General features: G+C 37.8%; 1 protein-coding gene and 1 long non-coding RNA gene across 2 annotated transcripts in view; one reads left to right on the top strand and one right to left on the bottom strand.

The window, feature by feature from the left end:
• Positions 1 to 27,587, top strand: part of LOC140156560 (uncharacterized) — a 35,675-nt gene that overhangs the window by 3,296 nt on the left and 4,792 nt on the right. The window contains exons 2-6 of the mRNA XM_072179499.1: positions 21,727 to 22,197; positions 22,984 to 23,436; positions 24,299 to 24,567; positions 25,744 to 26,107; positions 27,294 to 27,457. Of these exons, the coding sequence (XP_072035600.1) occupies positions 21,727 to 22,197; positions 22,984 to 23,436; positions 24,299 to 24,567; positions 25,744 to 26,107; positions 27,294 to 27,457 (1,721 nt within the window). The remainder of the gene's footprint in view (positions 1 to 21,726; positions 22,198 to 22,983; positions 23,437 to 24,298; positions 24,568 to 25,743; positions 26,108 to 27,293; positions 27,458 to 27,587) is intronic.
• LOC140156221 (uncharacterized) lies at positions 13,480 to 19,693 on the bottom strand. The gene is made up of 3 exons (XR_011859490.1): positions 19,526 to 19,693; positions 15,841 to 16,054; positions 13,480 to 14,477 (listed from the first exon to the last, which is right to left on the bottom strand). It is a non-coding gene; the product is annotated as an uncharacterized lncRNA (long non-coding RNA).

Genomic DNA, 27,587 nt, shown 5'->3' with positions numbered 1-27,587 from the left:
TGTGTAAAAAAAAGGAAGGTTTGAACTCTTGCTATACACATTAGGCCCTAAATATATTTTTGGTGCTGGCTTTTATGTATTGGATTTCAAGTTTATACTTTTGTTTTATCTTAAGGTGGTAGTATATAAGTATACCCCCTGATAAAGTTTGTGACTAATTTTACATTTTTCTCAAAAAACAACTACACACTTGTAACAAAAATTATATATATTATAGGGGCAAGGAATCCAATTACTTCACTGAAATTTCAGTGATTCAAAACAAGTGGTCATTATATATATGTTAAGAACAGCGGCGTAGCTGGGATTTTTTCCAGGAGGGGCAAGCCTGTAGGCCCCAGGGGCGGGGGCCCAAATCCACCAAATCTCCCTGCACTTGGGGGGGGGGGGGCCCAAATAGACTATTTTTGCCAGGCTGCCCCTACTCTCCCTCTCCTCTCTTTTTTCCTCTTTCTCCCCCCTTTTTCCTCTTTCTCCCTCTTTTTCCTTGCCCTAGGGGCGGGGGCCCAAATAGACAATTTTTGCCAGGGGGGCAATTGCCCCCCCCCCCTGCAGCTACGCTACTGGTTAAGAAATGAGGCACATTCTAGCGGTACCTCTTTTCTTATCATAAATAATGTACCACTTGTCTTGAGTCACTGAAATTCCAGTGTAGTAACTGGATTCCTTGCCCCTTTTGTTACCAGTGTTTTATTTTTTGGGGGAAAAATGCATAAATAGTCACAAATTTATCAAGGGGTGTAGTACCACCTTAAACTGCTTTTGTATTGTGCCTTGAACATCTTGTTTTGATGGTGTGCACATAAGTTAATATGACCTTGTGAACTTTCTATTTTGATATTCAAAGAACATTAAATCTATTGAACTGAAGGCCTATAGATAATAACATCATTGCTCTTCTCCATCTGACTCATTAGCTCAGTTGGTAGAGCATAGGTCCGGTGATCCGAAGGTCCAAGGTTCAAATCCTGGATGGTCAGTGAATAATTTTTTCACTGGCTGTCATTTATGTATGTGGAGACTTGTGTTAAAAACCGTTCTCATAACATTAAATCTTCTACATTCTGTATGTGATATCTCAGAGAAGATATCTAACACTACCCACAATGTATTGCTTCCATTTCAATCTTCTGTACTGATTTGCAATCCAGATCAACATGGGGTTGCTAGTGATGTAAGGTACCTCAATGAACAGAGTAAACCCAGATCTTACCAATTATGTTTATTTCATGACTCTATCGACCCATGTTTAGTTGGTCTATTCTCAAAATGAAAACAAAGTGAACCTGTCATTATTGTCATTTGTGATGAAATGAGGTGATACATCATGTTGCAAAGGATTCTGGGAAGGGTTGATGTAACAGGATAAAGTACCATAGCAATAGGTGAAAACAATTTTTGAATATATCGCCCGGCACTACAAGCATGTTGCATCACAGACGTTAAAAGATCTAGACTGCCCTCAAGCGTTGGAGTTCGACGAGCTAGCTGGCGGAATGGCGGCTGTAAGGTCATCGCGCACGCGCAACAGATGCCATAATTACCAGCCACCACCAGCTCAGCAGATGGAGATGGCGCGAGATCAATTGACACTTCAAACTTTTTATATTATTTAAAACCAATATCCCTTGTAAAAACTGCAGACAATATTGCAGAATGCATGAATATCGAATGGCAACTCCACCGTCACGGCCAATGCAACGCCGCCGCCGGTGAGTATCTCACGTCGATAAGCTTATTATTTTTTACATGTTTAGTATTTGTTTACATGGTTTACCATGTTCATTAATGTTTATTAGTGCTAGCAAGCATTCCGAACATGAGTTCGCCTACATGTAATAGCTTCAAACTATTCAGAAGCAGAAGTAAATCGTCATCGTGTCAGTTAATAGCCTATGATGAATCATTGTCAGGTTCGTTTCAGTTGATTTAGTGGCTGGGCGAGGGAAAAAAAAGGAACAAAATTTCTTCTTTAAATTTTTGGTATCGGCAGTGCAGTCAGTGAGTGGCAGTAGAATTCATGTGAATTCATTGGAATTAGTTTGTTTGTATTTGCACACGAAAGTGGCGCATTCGAAGCTAGGGTTTACAGCCATCGAATGTGTGTCACTCGACTGCGCCCATGGAACGGTCCCAAAATCTTGATGTATTCACCTAAAGTTTGGTACCGGTAGTCATGGTAGTGATGTTCATGTAGGCCTGTAATACATTACAGTGATATCTGACCAGCTCGTAACAGAATCGCATTAATACCGAATGGCCTACACAGTTTATACACAGCTGCAGGCCCGCACGCAGGGATTTTATTTGGGGGTGCTGATTTTGAAAAAGTGGACCTTTTTTTTTCCATGGGGGGGGCGATTTTGTAAAAGTGGACTTTTCCTCAAAAATTTGGACCTTTTTGGGCAAAACAGTGTAAAACCCGCTTTTTTGCTACGCTTCACGCCATAAATTGTCATATTTTGGGACTTTTTGTATACTTTTGCACATTTGGGGTGCGACCGCACCCCCCTGCGCACGGAACCTGCACAGCTGGGTGCAGCACATACACCTCGTGAACTGTGCTTTGCGATGTACAGACGGACATGAATTTTCATGGGCCTAAGTTGAAACTTTGACTCATGCAGTACAAAAACCAAATAAGTCTTGCCTTTTCGCCGATATCCGATCGCACTGTCATCTCAAAACGATATTCTACCCACAAAGTATGTGCTGTGTGTGCCTATGCGTGTCACCGCGTACACTTTGCAAAAGCCTTCTGGTACCAGCGTTGAATTTACAACATGGATTTGCATTGCAATAAAAAATGCTCCACACTTTCAAATATTTGCTAATTAATCATTTCGCTAATACATGGGTGCAGGGCGTTAGTCCGACATGCCGCTACTCTGACAATGCTGCTAGTCCGAATCTAGATAAGCATATACACTCTGCCAGTCCAACACGCCTCTAGTCCGAAAATGAAAACCACTGCGCTAGTCAGAAACTGAAAACCACTGCGCTAGTCCGAATCTGGAAAACACTCCTTCAGTCTGACATTGCGCTAGTCCAAATCTAAAAAATACTGCACTAGTCTGAAACTGAAAACCATTGCGCTAGTTCGAATTTGAACAACACTGCACTAGTCCGCATCTGCATAGATTTGGGAAACACCGTGCTAGTCCGAATGCTAGTCCGATATTCGGACTAGCGCAGTGTTTTTCAGATTCGGACTAGTGCAGTATTTTTCAGATTTGGACTAGCGCTGTGCTTTTCAGTTTTGGATTAGCGCAATGTGTTTTCATATTCGGACTAGCGCAGTGTATTTCGGATTCAGACTAGCGGCGTGTCGGACATAAATAAGTGTTTTTAGAGGCTGAGTGTCGCACTGTTGTAGTGGTTTTCATTTTCGGGCTAGCGCAGTGTTGTCCAGATTCGGACCAGCGCAGTGTATTTCGGATTCAGACTAGCGGCGTGTCGGACTGAAAAAAAAGTGTTTTTAGATTCGGACTAGCGGAGTGTCTCACTGTTGCAGTGGTTTTCATTTTGGGACTAGCGCATGCTTTTTCAAAGTAGCGCAGTGTTTTTCATTTTTCGGACTGACACACCCTTGAGTAAAGGGAATTTGTGTAGTCAGACTAGCGGCGTGTCGGACTAGAGGCAGGTAAGATTAACAGCCAGCGATCGAATTCGACGGTATCGCATCGCAAAATGCGATGCAATTTCCATCAACTGCTATGCACTTTTCCAAAATGATGGCAGATCTGTGCAAAGAGTACATTACGAGCTGAGAAAAGCAGCTCCCTGGTTGCAAGTAAAAAGAGTGATTTATAGCTCACACCAAAAAGCCAGCTCTCCTCAAAGCAAAAGACCTGCCCGATTGACAGTCTCGTCTCCCATTTTTCTTCACAAAATTGAGATTTTTGAACAAAGCTTCTGATGGTGTTGAAATTTATCTACACACTATGATTTTAACATTTTACCGGGGATATTTGTAAATAATTTAGCTATTTACCTTGAAACTAAATTAAAGGTATAAAGTGATCACTGATCAGATTTTTTCGTAAATATTGTGTTTTGTACCTCGCATTGAGGCCACTTCAAATTTTGAGGCAAAGTGCAATAGCCGTTTTGATGTTAAAAGTTAAAATGTGTTTCACAACAGCCCATTGTGTGGTAGTAGCTGGTAGTATACCACAATTAGGGATGAGGCTATCACTTTTCCGTTCATAACATCTAAACGGAATATATTTCTGGCCTAAAATTTCACTGGGATTATGAGAAAAATATGAGCTTTCTTCTGATGCCAAAATCTCAATTTTGATAGGAAAAAGTGAGGGATGATACTGTCGATCAGGTCACCTAAGTATGAAATTCTTATTTGCTATGGAGAATACATGTCACATGTATGTACATTCAATATTTGTCAATCAAAAAATTGAATTGTTATATCTTGGTGAAATATTAGGGAGGAAATTAAGTATTTTGGTGATTTTGTTCAATTTTGTTCATTTGATATTTATAACTGATTAATGATTATGCTAATTATGTTTTTTTTTGTGTATGTTTGATTTGCAGTTGAACCATGCAGCTTATCAATGTATGGAGATGTAAATGGATTGATTAAATCTATGAAGAGTCTGTTACTGGGGTCTTTGAAGACACAATTGATCTGTTGTTGGGTACTCGGTAAGTAGAGTCATGACAACAACAAAACTGTTATCATGCATCATGAATTGGGGGCAAAATATGTTACATACTCAAAATTAGAAATACATATGGCCATGCATCACCATGGTTCAAAAATATAGTTTTATTCCTCTCTAATTTACTAACTTGAAAATTTTTCTGGTAAAACCTTTCCAGATGTGCTAATAAATAATGCAGCTGATCAAAAAAAGCAAACCTGTTTTATGACATTATCAATCAAACAAATTTTCCTTCATGTCCTACATCAAATTTCCTCATCAAATTTTCATTAAATGATTTTGAACTTTTACAACAGTAGGGTAAATCCTTCAAGAAATCTGACTTTTGGAGCATAAATGAATTAATGCTTAGTACATTTTAAATATACCGTATAGGAAAAGCCTAGACCCATGGCACAGAATACAGTAACACTTGACACTTGCAACAAATCCATCAGTGCATTGCATAAAATAACATATTGATCATACATCAAATTGTTTTTTTAATTCAAGCTTTTTAAACATGTTCTTATTGTCTTGTTTCACAGGGGCATGATGATTTGAAAAAGGGACCTCACTCACCTCGGGACATCAATCTACAATGTACTTCATGAGAGCTGCCATCGTTACAGGAAAAAACCATGCTTTTAGAATGGAGCGCACATAATTCTTGTTGTTCATTCAACCTTCACATTTGTCACAAAATTCTATAAAGTACCGTAGCAGCATTCAGCAAAAATCAGTTGTGCTGAATTAAATCACCTTTGGTAGTAAGTGACATTAATCAGACTATCTTTAAAGATCTGAAGATGGACTAAGATGGACTTTACATACGAATGACACTTTATGTGTCGTGTTGAAAACTTGTGGAAGAGGTAGCCCAGTCAAATTAAGGTAACTAAGGACTTGACCCATCACTAATTGCAACACCTCTCAAACTTGAGACGAGACATGATATAGCTGTTATCTTCAGTAGATAGCACTATGCACTGAATAAGGCCAAGAAAAAATGTTTGCTTGCCCTCCAGTGGGACTTTTGCGGTGGGTTGGTCAGTTGGAAAAATATTTTTATTTTTTTAATGACTCGCTACTGTATAGGCCTGTAGGCAATGAACATTGGTCATGTGGAAAGATACATCAATACTTCACAGTCTTGCATATTGAAGGTCTGAAGTGATTTTTAAAATCACTTCAGACCTTCAATACGCAAGATAAACCATAGAAATTGATTCAATTAGAGCGACTGCACATTGATGCATGAATGGATAGTTATTAAATTATCAGTAGATAGTACTATACACTGTAATCAGCAGATCAGTTATCTTCAGTAGATAGCACTATGCACTGTAATCAGTTATCTTCAGTCGATGGCACTAATATGCACTGTATGATCAGCTGTGCGAGTCTACAGTAATGATTTTCTTGTCTTCAATAGATGGCACTATGCACTGTAATCATTTGATCTGTTATCTTCAGTAGATAGCACTATCCACTGTAATCAGTGGATCTGTTATCTTCAGTAGATAGCACTATGCACTGCATAATCAGTATAGTATTTGAGTGTTACTTTCAATAGATAGTACTTTACACTGCATGATTAGTGGTGTATTTGTCTCCTGTCATCAGTTGATTGGTTCCATTTTTGTATCGCCTGAACTTCAGGATGGGACTTAGTAATCACTATTTCTGTCTGTCCGTGTGGATGGATTGATGGATGTGGGGGGTGTGGATGTGTGTGTATGTCCGGAGCTGTATCTAGGGAACCGTAAGACCTACGGGACGCTACTAGGTGAGAGGAAGGATATCTGAGTTTGCTCCGTAACATATGTTTTCGGTAAAAAATATGCAAATTAACATAGCTAATTTGCATCATTTATGCGAAAATCAGCGTAAATTGATAGCGGCGTTTGTGGACAGACTACTTCAAGATCTGTCGGGTAACAAAACCTGGTGACAGAAATGATACACACCTGCTAATCACATGATTAGTTTTTTGGCGAAAAGTATGCGCATTTAGTTGTTAATTTACATAATTTATGCGGAACGCTTTTACAAATATGGTAGGAAATCTGAAGAAATTCGCCTTGTGGAGCTGTATCTGGGGATCCGTAAGAACCCTAAGCGCTATGATGATGATAGGGGTAGGGGGTAGCATGACCAGAGGATCTCGACTTGATTCGGTTTTCTGCGCAAAATATGGTAATTAAGTACCTAATTAGCATAATTTATGCATAAAATGCAAAAACCTATTTTCTCAGAGACTAAGTGTCGCACGTTCTTCAAACTTGGTGGGTGGGTGCATCTTGACCCCAGACAGAACAAGTTTGTATTGGTTAGTGGGTCAAGGTCATCCAGGGTTTATCCGAGGTCAAATTACTAAAAACTGTCGTATGGGCACGAAACTTGGTGGGTAGTCAACATTTAGGGACCGTGCATTCACAAACACTTGTAAGGGGGGCCTGATGCAAAAAGGGGGGCCCTGAAAATTTTTGACTCTCCTAAGGGGGGGCCCTGAAAAAAATGACCACAAATTTTCCTGGAAAAATTGAGTTTATATGCTTTTCTATAGGGTTGACCCATAATTTTCATGTCAAAAAGGGGGGCCCTGAAATTTTTGAGGACTGTAAAGGGGGGCCTGAAAAATTTTTGTGATGAATTTTTTTTTGCATCAGGCCCCCCTTACAAGTGTTTGTGAATGGTCCCTTATAGTCTAATTTTTTAAAGGTAATTTCAGGGTCATCCCAGGTCACCCAGGGGTCATCTGAGGTCAAATTACTAAAAACTTGTATGGGCATGAAACTTGGTGGGTACAGTCAACATTTTAGAGCAAAATTTTCAAAAGGTCATTCCGAGGTCATCCAAGGTCACCCAGGGGTCTCCTGAGGTCAAATTACTACAAACTGTTGTATCATGGGCATGAAACTTGGTGGGTTCAGTCAACATCTAGAGCCAAATTTTTGGAAGGTCATTTCAGGTCATCTAAGGTCATCCATGGGTCATCTGAGGTCAAATTATTAAAAAATGTTGTATGGGCATGAAACTTGGTGGGTACAGTCAACATTTAGAGTCAAATTTTGGAAGGTCATTTCAGGGTCATTTGAGGTCACCCAGGGGTCATCTGAGGTCAAATTACCAAAAACTCACATGGGCATGAAACTTGGTGGGTACAGTCAACATTTAGAGCCAAATTTTTGGAAGGTCATTTCAGGGTCACTGGGGGTCATCTGTGGTCAAATCTATATAAATAAAAGGAAGTCGCTAAATCTTGTGCACGAATAGACTCAGAGATGATTTCACTTTCAGCTCTGATTTATTCGTACATTGATCGGGTACATATTGCCATTAAACCATCCGAGGTTCATTTTTGCAAAAATTGATGGTAACTAAGAGAATAACATAAAAAACTGTCGTGTTGCTATGCAAAATCGCATGCAGTGGCATTGTGGGTAATAAGGACAGTGTGAACCGCGTAATAATATTTCCATTAAAAAACCATACGCAGAGCAACATTGCCCTGTTTTCTGCCAACTGCGAGGTGGCCAAGAAATGATTCAGGCTATCTAGATGCACAACATCGCGCACTTTAAGAATGATCTTACGAGCTTTTAGCCTCTCACGCAGAGCTACGCACCCCATTTTCCGCCACTGCACCGAAGTTGGCAGCCAAGAGATTAAGGCTACGTCGCGTGAATTTTATTATTTATTCTAGGCTTATAATGAATCGTCGTTTAGTTTTACAGCCACATTCATACGGGAGATTGAGGAATATACGGGGCACGCATTGCACTTTATTTGGTTGAAAACGGTCAAGACCAAGAATTGGCCTCAAAATCAGTGAAAATATGGTTAAAACCGGGTTTTTCCCGGGATTTTTGTTGTCAAAACCAGCGCGTGCACGTAACTAACTGGCAGCAGGGGTTGGCGTTAGTACGTCGGCGTACTGAGCAATGTGACGCGCGCGTGCGGGTGCATAATATGCACAGACCAAGTTTCCGTGCCAGAGAAATAGAAAAGAAAAGAAAGGAAGACAAAACTGAAAAGGTAGGCCTATGGATGGGTCGGGTTGAGGATACGAGAGGAAAGAAGGAAGCTAAAAATGAAAGAATAAATAAAATAAAATAAAATAAAATAAAATAAATAAATAAATAAATAAATAAATAAATAAATAAATAAATAAATAAATAAATAAATAAATAAATAAATAAATAAATAAATAAATAAATAAATAAATAAATAACTAACTAACTCATGTAAAAAACAAAAATAATGAGAACAGAATTAAATAGATAAAATTCAAACAGGAAATCACAAGCTAAGCAGGAAATATGAAAAATGGGAACAAAATGTAGAAAAAAAGCCAAAACTAAAAGGAGAAATGAAAGAAATGGTAGATTTATAAAATAATGCATGGGAACGGGGCTCAATAAATGAATAACATGGAAACGAAATCACGAGCTAAGCAGCATGGGAACAAAATAGACCTATGCAAAAGAAACTGAAGAGAAAGAAAGGAGCTAAATGAATAGAAAAAAAAAAAGAAGAAGACAAAAAAAGGTAGGCCTACGGGTAGGCCTATATGATTACAGTAACTAAATGAAAGCACGGAGCAAACTAAAGAGGGAAAGAAAGAAACTAATCAGGAAAATTAAGGGAAAAAAGAAGTTAAAATTAGAAACTAATCTCGAAAAATAAGAAAAATAAATAACAACTGAAGGAAACGGGAAATCACAAGCTAAGCAGCTGATAAAAATGAAGCTATAAAGGGAAACGATAAGAAAGGATAGATTTAGAAAATAATGGGAATGGGGTTAGGCCTAGATAGATAAATAACATGGAAACGGAAAATCACAAGCTAAATAGCATTTTGTTTTAATGGAAACAAACTAGGCCCGTGCAGAATAAACTGAAAAGAAAATGCAAATGCAAGAAGGGACAGGTTTAGAAAAATAAAATTTACCTTTCCATAATTCTACCTTTTCAGTAATTCCTCCTGTTTTAGTGATCGCTCCCATTTACTCATCTAGCGGGGACCCGCGCGAAGCGCGGGTATCCCGCTAGTTAGTAAAAATTGTCAAATGGGCATGAGACTTTGTTGGTACAGTCACCATCAGCCAGGTAATTGTGCCCAACTGAGAACCACCAAAATTTAGGTGTCAAAGGTCAAATTTCAATATTGGTCCAATCAAGCTCAAATTGAACAGGCAAATACCAAAAGAAATCGCAAAGGCAGGTGGACGCGAAAGCAGGCGATCCTCGTGGTTCGAGAACGGTCTTGTTTTCTATGCCCCCTGTGGTATCCACGAGGGGTCGAAGGTCACAGTGGGACCAAAACTGAAAAACAGTCCCATCATGTTGTAATGTATCTCATATTGTTCCTCTTATCACCAATGATCACGGGGAATAAAAAATTGTATTGTCATATTTTTCTACAGTGCTTAGTTCAGGAGTTAAATATGTCAAATGTCAAAACTTTTTTCAGTGTTGCTAGTCTTCAGGAAATTTCCTGATTACAGGAAATTTTACTTGGGTGATCCTGTACAAATGTATAGGCAATGCACATTTTCAGGATATTTTTTGCCATTTCAGGATTTTTGACATCACTGACTGGCACAGAGGTCAAATTTTAAAAATGGTCAGATTTCATCGAAACTGGTGTCATATTACTCCCTTTAACAGAAGAAATCTAAAGTCAAACATGTACTTAAGTTACAATTTTGGTGTAATTTGTATTGTTCTGTCCCCCTTGGCCTTGAGAGTTAATGTAGCCAAAGTCCAATATAGAAATATTGTACTGTATATGCATAACCTTTGACCCATGATTTCATCCGATTCTGAGATTATAAATATTTCTCAAACAAATTATTTTCCAATTTCGGTTGTAGAGAGGAGTAATTTAAGACAAAACACGATTGAATCGGTGCATTTTGAAAATTTGACCACTATGCAATGAGGTATTTGATATTTGACCTAATACCACATGAACTAAACACCAAGACTACTGAAATTAGAATAATTGTATCTCGCTGGCACATAACCAGGGACAGGCGATTTGCGCGGGCAGGGATACATGATTTGCACTGAAAAAAGAGTTCCGCGCAATTTGCTATTTTTTTCCGCGCAAATCGCCTGTCCCTGCACATAACCAATAGTAAGTAACCTTCATGTAGATAGGTCAAAGCCTGGGATATTAAAATTATTTTGAAGATGTTAATTGTGTGTTTGCAAAAGTCAAAATGTTGTGTATGCAATAAATAAATAAAATGACTCCCCAAATTTGCTTATGTTTTGAAACTGTGCTTTTGTTTGATGTATTTAGTGGGTTTTCTTAGGGACGCACCATTAGACTTCAAGGGGTGTGGGAGGAAGTTTTTGAAAAAAAAAACTTCCCCCACTACATGAGCAAAAAAAAACCTTCCTCACCAAACTGTATAAATGCATGAAAATTAAAAAAAAAAAAAACTTGTCGCCTTTGGCGGCGAAAAAAAAACAACTTTGCCGCCTCCGGCGGCGAAAAAAAAATCTTGCCCCGACCCCAACTTCCTCCACCCCCCCTTGAAGTCTAATGGTGCATCCCTTATAAGGCTGTATCAAAATGATTGTTACAGTTTCCAGTACAAGTATATAATATTATGTACAAGACTGCAACACAAAATCACATATTAAATTTGGGGATTAATATATAATTTTTTGATATTTCAAGAGAATTCTATGTGGCTAATGTCACAACTAATGTGTATCAATCACTTTGATGCAGCCTGTAATATAGCCTCCCATATATTTTTTGTGCCAGAATCTGAGAAATTAATTCTTGCTCAATTTTACCCTCCCCGAGGACACATGAATACTGTAAAAGTGGATATTTTCACAGAATATTAATATAATTATGCTTTTCCTGCTTAACTTAGATACCACAAAAATAATAATGCTCAATTGAGAATTATATTCTTTCATGTTTAGGACTGCGAGAATACTCACAAATTAAAAGAACCAGTACCGGTAGTTGATAATTGGCAAAGCACACAAAATTACATACTGTGTGAAATTTCCACTTTTTATGTCAAAATTTTTTGTCATAGGCCAGAGGTTTAGGAAATTTGGTAAATATCTGCTTTGCAACGATAATTCTCTGGCCATGGTTAGTGATGGCTGGCAAAAGGAGGGAAACAGTGCTATACCCTTAGGTGACGAAAAAAGAAACCTGTTCTACCGGCCCGACCGACCCTGATTTTCCAAAATTTGGGAAACAAATTTTTCCTGTACAAATGATGAAATGAATGCCGAATATATCAGGAAAAATTGTTTGTTTGTATTTCCGTAAATTGCAAAATATTACAGATTTTGTTGATTTTTAGGCCCAACTTTAAAAGGTACGTCCACCCATAGAACAAGGTTTTTTGCCGCCTTATCTACATGTATGAGGCAAAATAAATTCACACCAAAAACCAGATTCTTGTTCAGCAACTTATTTCTTATATTATTTGATAAATAAAGTTTGTAAAGAGTGAAGCTCAGACAAACTGGCACTCTAATAACGGAGAGAAAATATCAGACAGTGCAATTCGATTGATACAAAATGTAGCACTTTACACTGCATGATCAACAGTTTTCATGCCCCTTCAGTAGATAGCACAATATACTGTATAATCAGCTCCAACAAAATAGTACAAGGTGCTATATTGGGTTTGGGATTTTCTTTTGCTACATTAGTGGAACTATCACAATTACACATTGAGGGAAAATGCATTAGTTCGGTGATTTTGTTTAATTTTGACCAAAACAGGTGAATTTTACATGAAAAAAAAACTAAAATTTAAGATATTGAAATAAAAAGTATACCAATGTATTGATATGAATGTGTGCATCAAAGAAGTGAATCATGGCAACTCTCTAAAAAGAAAGGTTTTTGACCTATCTGACCTCTTGAAAATCAAAGGTAAGCATAAAATGCTTGTTTTTGGCTTTAAAAATGCAATTTTGAGCTAAAAATGGTCATTTTTTTTCAAACATTTTATTGTTTACTTTCTATACACAAGTTTTTATTGCAACTAATATTATTTATATGAACTAGTACCACAATTTTAGGATAGTTGCAGGAGTCACAGGTTGGTCAGTTACCATAGCAACCACATTTCCCACCATTTTCAGTCGATTTTGGTGGCAAAACTGCAAAAAACGATCATTTTATGTTGATCTTCGATTTTCAAGAGGTCACCTTGGTAAAAACGTCTGGTTTCAGGAAGCTCTCATGATTGACTTTTTGATGTGCACATTCATATCACTGCATTGGTATACTTTTTATTTCAAATATTTTAAATTCTTTTTAAAAATGTAATTTTTTACCATGTAAAATTAACTTTTTTGGTCAAAATTGAACAAAATCATGAAAATAATGCATTTCACCCAAAATTTTGCATGAAGATATAAAGACAAAATTGTTTGTTAACAAATATTGAATACACATGTGACATGTATTCCCCACAGCAATATGAAGTTCATACCATATTTCAGGGGTAGCGTTAAGGCCAAAGTCGGGGGTTGTTTTCCGTGTTTTTCACTTGCAGAAAATCCAAATACATGGGGAGAAAGTTAAATCTTGGTGAAAAATATTTTGCAGTGTAGTCAGGGGTAGGAGTAAGGTCCAAAAGTAGAGGGTCAGAGTTCACCCCCGAGCTTGCACATATTCCCAATATAGAGGGTGAAAAATTGATATTTTTTAAATTTAGGGGGTCATTCACCCCCCGATTGGGGGCTAACGCTACCCCTGCCACATTTACTTTCGAAGTTCTGTTTTAGTAATTGGCATTTATTTCAAACCAAATAATTCAGCTCACATCACTTTTTAGAAATGCCAGCCGGGTTAATCAGAAAGACGAGACTCTTATGGTTAATTTTAACCCCACTGGCACCTTTGTCCAAAAATTGAGCACGAAATGGTGCCTGGAAACCTGGACTAGAGTTTGAAGTTGATCGGTTATTGCGCTGAAGCTGCACAGTGGATTTATGAATTTGCTTCTGTCCAGACAGCCAGCCAAACAAACAAACAAACAGGCAAGCAGACAGGCAACCATCTGGATGATATCATAAGCCCCACATATGTGTGTGTGTGTGGGGGGGGGTGGGCAATAAAAATAAAATAATGAAATAAATATTAGAATTTCTGTGAGGTGAGCCAAATCCACAGGCATTTTTCAGGAATATCTTGTGGATGGAAAAGAGTAAAGTGTCAATAAAATGACTCAAAATGGGACATGAAATTGACAAATGTGGTCAAAAATTGGGCTTTGCCCCCACTAAAATTCTGGCTATGCCACTGGATTAGGATTAGTGCTGTATTTTTCTGGAATTGGGAGTAATTCCAACAGGATCCATTTCACATGCATCCATCCCACAAAAGCTAACTCACACAAAAACATCAAAAGTCTATGAAATTCCGAGTGTTACTTGTGTTCAATCACAAATTTTAGGTTGACAGATTTTGTGTTAACAAGTTTCCACTGTTTTTCCTAATAACACTGGCTCAGTTCCTGGAGCGGGGTAGGGCAATTGGTTAGTGCTAGGGAGGGTCCGTGACATCAGGACTGGATAGGTCTACTTCATCAGCATCTGAAGCTTCCTTCCAAATCATTGATGGTCAACATGATCAATAGGCTCTGCATTTTAAGTCATCCTGGCTGATGTTGAAAAAAATGCAGCAAACAACAATGTATCACAGGACTTCTCCAGTACTATCATAGCAGGGGAACTTAATATCTTGAGCTGACCATTCAGGTGTTCAATCAGAACATGGATATCCGGGTAGATCTATGAGCTCTGAAAAACAGTGAGAGAGAAAGAGATCAAGAGAGAAAATTATAATCAATGTGCAGAATGTATTGAATTTTTTTTCAAATTTTCAGTTAAAACATACCATCCACAAACAAGTTGACTATCAACAGGGTTCGGTTTTTGCCGACAAAGTGGCAATAACTGGCAAAAACCTGTTTTTGCCTGGTTTAAACCGGCAAAAATGGCAAAAACTTATGTATAGTCACTCAAATATAAACAAGTACACAGAAAGCTCATAAACAGTAAACATACAACTTTTGATGAATCATTCAACAAATTTTTTTTGTCTCATCAAGTCCTTAAAATGAAAAAGTTTTGAATTTGATATATGCCAGATGCACTAAGTGAGCAATGAAAATGCATGCCTTTAATTTCTGAACATGTTATTTTTAATTACAAAATCTAGTCTTGTTACACTCCGGAAAAATATTTTTTAATTTAATAATTCATTTTGAGATCAAAAATCTGAACTTTAAATCACTTTTTTAGTTTTTGCCATTTTTCCCGGCAAAAACTGTTTTTGTCAAGCGGTTAAAACCGTGGTTAAAACCATGACTTTTTCCACTCTATGGCAAAAACCTGTGAACCCTGACCATCAAGTAGTGCATTTTCTGATTCACAACTAGCTTCCCATAACTTCAAATACTGACCTATCTCAGCTACACCTACATGTATAAGGAACAACAAAAAGGGCAGTGACATACATATGAATGTATTGCATGGGTTGGAGCCCACAAAAGAGGGTCTGGACTCACACCGACTCACTGCTAAAAAACCCAAAGTTTTATACCCCTAAAAAAAGTTGTTCAATTTTTTCAATGACTATTCATGGGCATCTTTTTGCAACATGTTGCCAGTACTTGTAACAAACAAGGTGGTTCTAAAACAGTTGAATAGAGTGGGTGATGCTAAGGAGTTGGAGGTACCGCTTGGGGGGGGGGGGAACATAGCAAATAAGTCCCCATTGAGGCCTTTTCTAAAACAGTCAAATACAGTTGTGTTCACATTTTGAGTTACACCCGGTGTAAACTTACGCTAAACATTGATGAAAATTCCACAATATTTTCCCTACTCCTACCGCATATCCACACCTAGCCTACACAGAGCACTATGCCGACCAGTTCCACCAAGCATTCCGTCTGGTTGGCGTAAACATCAGCTACCACTTCCGGTGTTTCTGTGACCTTTTTTGCCGCCCTTTCTAATTACAGATAATATGTAATGTCTTAGTTCTGATCAACAAAAGGTCAAACTTACACCAGTTCTGCTGGGTGTACGTCGAACAATGTGAACACAACTGTTATGCCTGCATGCGCCCTTCAAAAAAAATCATAAATAAATAAATTACCTGTTACATTGTATTCTTCCTCTGCTTCTGTGCTTTTGAACAGAAGTCATCATTCATAGTTTTAAAGCATAGCCAGAATCTCTGAGAAGTCCCTGCAGATGTTCATTCTCAAAAGTGCAGCTGAGATGCAATATACAACTGTCATCATGCTCCTTGTTCAAGATTGTGCCATTACTTTGAAGATTCTGCCCTGGCGTTGATGATACTAAGTTACCTGTATTCATGAAATTAACAGGAGATTTAATATTAAATACATGATGGAAGTACACTGCATTGTTGTCTTTGTTGACATATAATTATAAATACACTAGATTTCGCGGTTCTCGGGTCGGGCAGTTCTCGTAATAAATAGGCATATCTCTAATTGCCCAACACCCGTTATCAATATACCTGCCCTGACCTTTTTAACTACTATGATATAGGCCTAGCGCCTAGGCCTACGTCTTCCAAGGAGGATCCCGAAAATACCCCGAAATTAGTAAACGCAATAACGCCTAATATAACGGGTTTTATTGCCTTACCATAACTGATTATTTTAATGTTAACCATTCTGGATGACCCCGGAAATAGTCATGTTCTACTGAAATAGGCCTCTGTGATGAGTTTAAAAACCTGAATATTAACCTAAAATACACAGCAGATGGTACAAAAACTCAACTGGTAATGATATAGTAGAATACGATTCCATGAAAAAAAAAATTCAGTAGTACATGAAGTGCCTATTTAAAAATAGATAATAATTTGTACATATTCCACCCCGGGATTCCACCATGCCTATTTCATACTTGCAACACATTTTCAAGTGTTAAAATGGCTTTCCAAGCATCAACTGGCATTCAAGCTCGCTTGTTAAACATGGTGGTGTGTATACTACAAATAAATAATGGATGAATGGGCCTTGCAGTTAAATATTTTAAAATATTTTCGGCCAAATTTTTCCTCAATTTTTGGCGAAATTTCAAAAATATTGGCAAAATTGGGCTATTTTGAGAGAATTTTGAAAAAAGAACCCATCCATGACGTGAAAAAGGGTTTCCGATGATATACCAAAAGGCGAAAATGCTACCAATGTTTGCAGCATGTCCCTGTATGGTCAATCATTTGTACTGAGTACCCCCCGACCAATATACATGTATCAGGGCTGCAGTGGCAGTTTTCATGCCCATTCAGTGAACATTTGCCTAATCCTACCCATGAAAATATGCATAAGCAATATACAATATGTGACACGATCAAGGGAAATGAGTCAGATGTCGCTAATATTGATTTTGAGATATTGGCAAAGAAAGTGTTAAAATTCTTGTTTTATATTGTTTTCAGCGATTGATAAATTGGCGTAACTTCAGAAAGAAAAGTCGTATCAACATAGGGTTTTCAGTTTCTGAAAGCTCTAAATGTCCTATTTAGAAACATGTGTAAAACTCATTTTCGACCAGGGCCGACAAGCTCCGACATGTGACTCATTCCCCTTGATCATGTCGCATATGTCTCAAAATAGCTCAAAATAACATAAGCTTTGAATCATAAACAATCAAATCATATGTATAGTGGGTCTATGATACATCAGAAGGCCTACATGTAGATATGAGACTCTAATATGTAGTTCACCTCAAGTTCAGTAAATCGGTACTGATATGCACAAATCAATTATAAAAACTACTGCACATTGTGTCGACTACTGCACATCATGTGTGTGATACCTACGCTGAATGCGTGCATGGAATATTTTTATTTTGACTCACTTGTTACTAGAGAATTTGGCTTAATTTGTTGCTAAGCACCCGGATATCCACGCCCACATGTCCACTTAGAAGTACAAAGTAAATAGACCTCGGCAACTGCAGGTATGAGAATATATTCTTCAATGCAATGCGCCTAACTGCTTCTTTGGCGCGCCAACTGTTGCACGATTTGTACTTGCTGAGCGCACCGCGCGTCACATTTTTTTAAACACGCAGTGCGTGTGACGCAAAGCATCGACCCCAGGTGCCACAAATTTGGTTTGTACTTCTATGTGGACAATCACTGTAGTCATGTACAGAGCTAGACTGCAAGTACATGCTAAATGCAATGTTCAAAAGATGACTGAGAAAATATGGAAATGAGTAGGCCTAATTAAAATCAAAATTGTAAGTGATTTTGTTCCAAACAAGTTACCAAGTCAACAACAGCCCGTTCTTGAGGAAAATAATAATACATTGTTGTACTTCTAAATCTAAGCCAAGCCAGTGGTGTATCGTGGGTCATCACATTGGGGGGGCACCGACCATGATTGGGGGAACTGAGTCTGATTGGGGGCACAAGCCATTTTCCGCAATTTTCCTATGGGATTTTTTAATTTTCAGATTGATTGGGTCAGATCGATTGTCCCCATGCCCCTATGAAACTATGCCACTGAGCAAAGCAATCGGTGTAAATCATTATTTATGATAATCGATCAATGCACTGACTTCATAACACATCTTTTTGTGAGAATAAAAATAAGTACCGTATGCCGACATATCATGCGAGCCTTGCTCGATAAACATACATGTATAGCCACAAATTTGCTCACCGATAGCTTTACATTTGAGGTTAGAGACCTTTGCATTTAAAATCTAGTCTGATTTGCTGAAGCATGACACCGAATAGCAATGGAAGTTCAGAAGTAAACACAGCCGATGGGCGATCGCATTAATGTTGCTTGTTCAAAATACATGATTAGGCAAATTTTAAAAAATACAGTTGACGGATTGAAATAACTTTAATCCAAATTTCAACATTAACAGAATAAAAATGTCAATGATGTCCGACTGAAAAACGATAGCAACATACTCTACCTCGAGTCACCGGCACTAGCTTTGAAGTTCAGCGTGTTCTTCATTTACAGCGTTACTTGCAGTGCGTGTACATTATACTTTTACGCGCGCAATCAATGTGCCGCAGAAATGTACATGCAAGAAACCACGCTAAGTCAACGCTAGTACAGGGATATATCTGATGATTTTTATTTTTGGGTGGATCATTATAGGCAAAAGATGTAGAAAATACATGTCACCCAATGCACCACGCAATTGAATAGCAGACCGGCACTGCACAGTAGGCCCTACTGGCTTTTGGCTGGTTACCAGTTGTACTTGTCTATGTAATCCATGATGAATCGGCAATCAGAGCCTACAAAACGTGGCGCATATATCATGGCATTGGGAATTGACGCAAATTTTACGCGTACAATCAGTCATACCTAGAAAGGATTAAATTCAAATTGAGAAAATATTCTAGGTATGACTTGTTGTACTAACTAAGCCAACGCAGCACGCTCACGCTGAACTTCCATGACTTCAAACCTTTTGCCGGTGACCCAAGGTAGATATACAGACTATCTATAGCATCGAATGCATAACTATTGTCATGATTGTGTCATGTGCAAATTCAAAGCTGGAGTTCTCGAGTAAGGCACTGTGCAGTGCATGCAGTAAATAGTCGGCAGTTCGGCATAGTACAGAGTATCAGTATACAGACTCAGAGTTGACTGCCACTGTGATGTGACCTAGTACAAGGAACTTATACGATGTCCTCATTCACAAACTGATACTAGCGGTCCGAATTTTGAGCCATACAACTTACAAGTTTACGTGGTGAACTAACCATGCATGCATGCTAACTGTGACCGTGCCGCGGACTGGCCCTTAAAGCTTAAACTTACCGCTGAAAACTTAATTTGTGGACTTGATGTTCCTTGTCGTTTAGTCTCTAATGGAGCAGAACAATTCTGCACCATTCTGGCGTGCCTTTGTTTACTTTTTAATGAATTATAATCAAAAGATCAGCTCGCATCACAGTGGCTCGCATCAGCTCGCATGCAATCAGTTGAAATTTGTAACCGGAAGTTGATGCGAACGTCGTGACCTTTAAAGACATCATGAATAGTACACATGGTTCACTCTTCTTTGCTACAAGTGAACTTCGACGTAGGAGACTCATGAAAATTACTTGCCACCAAGCGCCAAGTTTTTTGACGGTGATTCCCGATTCTTCTGATCATGTGCTTAAGCAATGGTAGAGCGGTAATTAAACACGGCACCATGGCACTCGCTTAACTGGCTTGTGTTGCATTCATCATCTATGTATGTCTGCAATCATAGATTGAATGCAATACCGCTCTTTTCAAAGATACTAATCTTACAGGTGCGAGTGATCAGCATGATTTGAATATTCTATAGAATTACGATCCGAGTCTTAATCCCTGTTCTTTGCATAGGTACCGCATGAACATACTAGTGCAGGGCGATATATTCAAAAATTGTTTTCACCTTATTGCTACCGTAGTTAATCCTGTTACATCAGCCCTTTTATGGCGAATAGCAAGCATGTGCAATTCCCAGGCTTTAGTTACTACTATTTTATTCCCAGTAGTAAGGCTTACAGGGTCTACCTGTAACACTGTGGTAGGTTTCCTATTTTTAATATACAAGTGCATGGTATTGGGCACGTCATGAAGCGGAACCAATCACCGGAAGTTGTTGGAACCTTTAATGACATTAAACTGACATTAAACCCTGTTTATTATCTAGGCTCCTTAGGTGACCCGGAACATGCCCGGAAGTTGTTAACAGTTCTGATGTGCTCTCATGTCCTACAAAAAATTGTGCAAAGGCTGCTATCCGATGCCTTTTTTCATATTCATCTTGAATTGCTTAGCAATTTATACTCTTTGCCGAATATATACATTTGATTCATATCAACTTGATTTATAAACACATAACTTACATGTTTAAAAAAACCATACACATTATCAATAATTTGACCAATTCATTTTCACCTTCATTGCGTACAAATTCATTGAAGGTGACAAGCCTACAATGTCAGCTTTTTGACAAAGGGAGTATTATTAAGTCGTAATTATTTGATGATGATGGACTTGATTCGAATAGTTTTTAAACTTTTGGAACCAAGTCCGTTTAAAAATGTTACCTTTGCATAAAATGTAATGATAAATTATATTCAACTAGCGGGATACCTGCGCTTCGCGCGGGTCCCCGCTAGATGGGAGCATTCACCATAACAGGAATAATTACTGAACAGGTAGAATCATTGAAAAGGTACATTTTATTTTTCTAAACCTGTCTCCTCTTACACTTTCTTACATCTTTTTCCCGTATTTATTACGTCCTCTCATAGCGTGTCTGCGGACGTGTTCACCCGTTATCATAATCCTGTGACCCGTCCATGTACCTTTTTGTCCTTTATTTTTCCTTCTTTCCGTATCAATATCATGTCCACTGGTCTCTGGCTCGCAGATCGCGTGGGCTGCGCCGTTCTGCGCCCATTGGCGTAGTCGCATTACGCATTTACGCCTGGCGCCGGCCGCTGCCGGCCAGCTGCAGTGACGCGTGGGCTGACAACCGATTTTCATAACAAAAACCAGTTTTTACCCATATTTTCACTGTTTTTGCAGCCAATTCTTGACCGTTTTCAACCAAATAAAGTTTAAACACGTCCCCGTATATTCATCGATCTCCCGTATGAATTTGGCGACATTTGGATCGTAACTGACGGAGCCTTTATAGGCATACATAGATAGATAGATACATACATACATACATAGATACATACATAGATACAACATTCCCCTATTTATAGTAAGATGAGTTTTCTCCTGTCATTATTTTTAGCTTATTCCAATAACTAAAACAAGAACTTTTAACCAAAAAAAATGAAGAAAATAAAAAGAAGAAAAAAGACCTGACCTGACTGAATATCTCCAATTGTGTTAGTATCAAATTCCAGAGCTTCATTTAATTTACAGACAATATTTTTGCTGAAACAAATTGATTGGTAATTGATGCATGTTTAATTGATGCACATTGTTTTAATGCTTTGATCATCTATTAATTGATACCACAGGTGCCTTACAGAAAGCCAGAAGTCTCCCTAGACTTAACGTGGAAGAGACGGCAGAGGTCAATTCTGGGCGCAGGTACCTTACTCCACAACCTAAACGCAAACCATTTATACCCCCAAGACCACCAGCGGACAGTTTCCGTCGATCATTATCATCATTCTCCCCACAGGAAAATGGCATTCCTGTCATTGAGGTACATGAAGAATTATCTGTAGAAACTGAGTCATACAACAACCCATCCAATGCTATCAATGTCATGAAAACTGAACACACCCATGAGAATGAAAGGCTTGAGGAAGCCAAGTGTGACCTTGTGGCTACTAGTGGTCCTCTGACACCTAAACGCAAGGCACCTCAACCACCGCCGTCCAATAGGGGGGGAAGAAGAAGGAAGTCAGATACTAATGCGGCTGATTTGAGACAAATACGCAAACAACAGAAATCACGGGTGAAGAGCCTTGGTCCGAATCAAGGTAGGCACCTAAGATACAATACAACCATAAACCGTTTGTTGTTAAAATTGTTTTTTGACACATGCATAATGCAAGGATGCAAGCTGACCTGCAGGAAAAAGCCTGAAAAGTGTGTGAATCTGGGACCAAAGCCTCCAAAACGGGCTGAAAATAAAGAAAAGTGCAGGAATTTGGACTTCATGAAAGCAGGAATTCCTGCAAAAGCAGGACAACTTGCATCCCTGATAATGCTAATATCATTTGAAATTATCTTAAAAAGAAATATTGATATCCATATATTGCGTACACCTCAATAAGTTTTCTTGAGTTATTATTCTCCTGTTGGTGTCAAAATGAATACCCTGCAGAATTTGTTTCTGAGGATCTACAATCCAGGAAAAAAATACTTCCACTAAACAATTGAAATGTGTGCCCTATCAAAATTGGAAAGGAGAGTGAAACATGTGTGCAATATATGTGAAGTACAGACTACCCCCTATATCTCACCCTTCCCCACTCCCCATCTTTCAATGTTGGAGGGTCTCACAGGCCTTTTGACATCATGGCTTGGTCCAACATTGAATTGGGGGAGCGAGGGCAGAGATATACCAAAAGACAGGCAAAGTGTGCTAACCTTTTTTCTTGAATTGTAGATTACGTCAACATAATAATCATCTGCTAGTTTGAACAAAAGAAACCATAATATATAAGTCATGAATACTTTAATCCTGATATATTTTACATGTACGCTCTGCAATGGAATTCACATACCCCACGCTATTATATTATTGATAATTCTCATTTCAGGTTTAGGTACATCTGACTCCGATTTATCCTCTTCACCTGACGGATCTCCGGTAAAGAAGAGATTATTTTACACACCACAACCAAGACGAAAACAATTCAACTTAGATAGGGACACATCTTTGGATTCATACGATGTAGCTCACGGATCCACACGCTCTCCAGTGGAGCGTGCGGCAAAGTTAGCAATGTCCAAACGAGCCTGGGGTTCCTCGGACAGTTCTGACTCCACCCCTTCCCCGGTTCCACAGTCAGTCAGTCCTGAGTGGTTGTCCCCTAGATCCCCTCCCTCTCTAAGTAGCCAACACTCGACAACCTCAAGCAGTACCCCACCAACTGCGTCACCAAAGAAATTACCAATCAGTCCACTTGCTTCTCCACTTAAAGTCAACACACAAAAGTCATCATTAAGTGGAATTACTTGGCAATCAACTGTCAACACAGTAGATGAAACACGTAAGTATAATATTCTCTGTAGAGTAATGTTAACAAGGATAACATGAATTGTGGAATACATCCTTTAAGGTAGTAACCCAGAACAAGTCGCCAGACATGTTTTTGAGTTATAGGTGATGACATTCTGATTTTAAAAAAAATGAAATTTTGGAATTCTTAATTTTATGGCATTGGAGCTAAGTGGACTTTCAAATCCTTGAAAGTACTTATTAAAAAGTGGTTTATTTAATCAATAAATAACAGTTGAACTATGCTAATCCCTTTTCAAGAAACCCTCTAATTTACATATTTGCATAATTAACTAGCATTTATGCAAATTACCTCATTAATTATACAAATATGCAAATTAGAGGGCGGCTTCACCATATAATACATTAGAACATATTAGAAACACTTTGACCAAGTTTCAAGGTAACAGTACATATGTAAAATAAAAGTACCCTGAACATTCATGCATGGATTTTTAGCAAAATATTGGCAAAAATTACATATTATTAATGAGCTTCTCCAGTCATTTTAGCTCATTAACTTTATTGATTTATGATAAAAAACATTAGATACAAAGAAAATATAAATTGATATATTTTGACAATTGTATGTCTAATTTGCTTCAAACAAATGGCATATTGATTAAGTGTACTTTGCCCTACTCAAAATAATTTGTTTTAAACATGATTAGAGCACTTCCATAATGCCTCAAATACCACCTTAAGTTTTTTGCTATGTTATCTAGTATTGGATAATTGATGCTCAAATGACGGTATGTGTAGAAAGCCTTCCATACTTTCAGGAACCTAAGAAGACTTTTATCACTGCCAATTATTGGTCTGAACTTTTATTTATATTTTTGTTCTTATGTCAGGTCCACAAAGGAAAATCTCAAGATCGCGTCCTTCATCCACCCCATCACTTGGCTCGGTTAGGCAGAAACCATTTCGTAAAGCAACCAGTGATGGATCAAGTATAGGCATACAGAGTAACACTAGATCATCTGCAATCCGTAAAGGCAAACAGCGCATGCATCGCAGTAAGTCAGCATCTAAGATGAGTTTGCCACGAAGTCCAGATCGTAGTGTGGATCCTGTGCAAGCATTTGGAGCGGCGATCCAAGCTGAACATGCCCATCGACAGGTTAGGCGAAGTCAGTCTATTCGCGATGGGTTATTAAATTCCATGATTCTGAATAAGACCGAGCCTCTAAAAGTAAGCACACTACCACAACATGTTATTATTATTTTTTTTTTTATTATCATTACAGGGGTGTGATTCAAAGTTTGTGAAATATCCTGGAACTATAGTGGAAAATCCTGAAAAACAGCGTGAAATAAAATTGTGTAAATTTTGGCCACAAAAAAATCCTGAAATCGGGACAAATCCTGAAGAATCACACCCTTGTTATTATCATTATTAATCATCATCATTTATTATTTATCATTATTATTATCATTATCATTATCATTATCATTATTATTATCATTATCATTATTATCATCATTATTATCATCATCATTTATTAATATCACCATGCTTTATCATCATAATCTTATTTTCTTTAAATTTAAATTGCAATTTACTTTGACATTCATCGCATATTTGATTTTTGTTTCATTTATTCATATTATTTACGTTTTATTTCTTTATCCATAATATTCTTTTAAGGTTTTCAGACAGCATGGAACTTTTGCGTGCATGCCAATTTTGATCAAAAATGGTGAGTGTGGCGTATAATGATCGAGTCAGGATGTCTAGTGACAGCAGCAGATTTTTTCTGAGAGGTGTGGAAATGTATGAATTTGGGGTGAAATCTGATAAAACTACAATTCAAATTACAATTTTTCACACTAATTTACCCAAATGGTGCAGAATGCAATGTTAACTAGAAATTTGGCTATATTCCAGATGAAATCCATATACAACTATTGATGAAGACATGGCCTTATCTTATACACAGGGAGCATGAATTTCAAATAAGGTTACCTGAATGGGTAACTCCATTTGAAATCTACACCCCCTGTGTGGGAGATTAAGGTCATGTCTTCCATAGGGGGCATATGGGTTTTTACCAGGAATATCCCAATACAATTGGTTGGTTAGGGTTTGTACCATGAGGTATGTATGTGGCACACATAGAATGTTTTTTGTTTCGTTTAGTTTTTGTCGTTTGCAAGAGAGGGCCACATAATGAAGCCTTGTTGATTTTTTGTAGGGTGTTATATTTACTTGCCTTTTCATAATCTTGAATTTTTCGAACAAGCTGGTAGTTCAATTTTTGAATTTAACTTTTTTATGGCTAATTTTCTATTACAGGATGAACCACAAACCCCAGGTTCCTCCAATGACCCATCGAGCCCATCATCCTGCTACATCTCATCACCTTCTCCAACATCATCACCACGACACAGACCATCTCTTATGCGTCATATACGCTCAGTGTCTAGCACAAGATCTATGAAATCTATCTTTGGTAGTACAGAAGTACTCAATGATTTATTCCTTAGTGAACGAGGCGCAAATAAAAGACTAAAAGCGGTGGCTGGTATCATTACAGGACTTGTATTGGGAGTGATTTTGATGATCGGATTACATTACGGATTGAAGTATGGACATATTGCTGCCTTTGTTATCACTGCTGTGTCCACATTGTTTATGTCATTGTGTCTAGCATTCACAGGTGAGGCTACTTAAGGGATCTAGAATGAGCGTTTATGTCGTTTCGACAGTATTTTTTGTGGGACATGAGAGCACCTCAGACGTATCGAATTGCATTCTGAATACGAATAATGTCTTTCTGATATCAAATAATTTTCATTTTTTGAAATTCACGATATAATACAAATTTTATGACAAATTATTAAAATTTGATATTTGTCAAATTTTGATATATAACAGTCCTCGAAATAAATTTTATAAATCTAATGATATATTCTTAAAGTGTATGTAGCTGGGAGGAAAAGCCGACGATCAATTGAAAATTTTGACCTTTTATATTGAAGATATGGATTTTTTTCCCAAAAGACCTATTTTTTATTTGGTGTTTTGGGAAAAAAAATCCATATCTTCAATACGAAAGGTCAAAATTTTCAATTGATCGTCGGCTTTTCATCCCACCTACATACACTTTAAGTATAAATCATCAGATTTATAAAGTTTACTTCAAGTACAGTTAAATATCAAAAATAACAATTTTTAATCATTTGCCATAAAATATGTATTACATTGCAATTTCAAAAATCAAAATTATTTGATATCAGAAGGACATTTTTCGTATTCAGAATGCAATTCGATATGTCTGATGTGCACTAATGTCCCACAATAAATACTGTCCAAACGTTCATACCCCACCCCTTAAGAGAAAAAGATCAAACATGTTAATACTTCCTTCTTAAACACTTGAGAATGTTCTTGCAATCTTATTGGTTCTTACACGTGTGATATGACACGATATCACACACTTTAGCTCATGCTCATACGCGCTATTTGGACCAATCAGGAAGTGCATAGCAACAATGGGACTGATCGATTCTAAGCCCTAGGTAATTCCTTGTATAATGTAGGATTTACTATGATTATGATTAATATATTTATTTGAATTGAAGTGTTTAAGAATGAGAATAAAGGTATTGTTTTTAGCCGCTGTCGTGCATCTATCGTCTCATATAACATGTGACATCATAAAGGCCTATAACTCAAATACAAGACTTGTTCCGCGTTTTGTTGGAGCTGGTCACATATGTTTCTCTTCAAAACCTGTGTTTTAAGCATTTTACCAGTACAAAATATGAAGCAACAAAGCGGGCCATCAATATCGTTTTAGGTCTAAACCATATGAAGTCATATTATTTATTTATCTTTTACAGTGAGAGGAAGATGTGTGGCTTTGTTAATGGTCCCAACCCTGTGCACACAACGAGGCAGAGCTGCATTCTTAGCTATCGTGGTGGCGCTGCTTCTCAACGGACCAATCAAAAACATCTTCCTTAATGCTAATGTAGTGTCAAACTCCATGAGCTGCAGTGCAGAGGTAAGGAGCAGTAAAACAGTAGAGAGGTTGCGCTAAATTCCAAATGCTGTCATCGTACCCCTGTCTATCTATTCAAAATCACTCTCCTTTTGATGGAGCAAGGTCCATTATTTAGTCAACATTGATGATT

This window comes from Amphiura filiformis, chromosome 7 (genome assembly GCF_039555335.1).
Source record: "Amphiura filiformis chromosome 7, Afil_fr2py, whole genome shotgun sequence".
NCBI classification, from domain to species: Eukaryota; Metazoa; Echinodermata; class Ophiuroidea; order Amphilepidida; family Amphiuridae; genus Amphiura; species Amphiura filiformis.
This window is presented reverse-complemented; position numbering and strand designations above follow the sequence as displayed.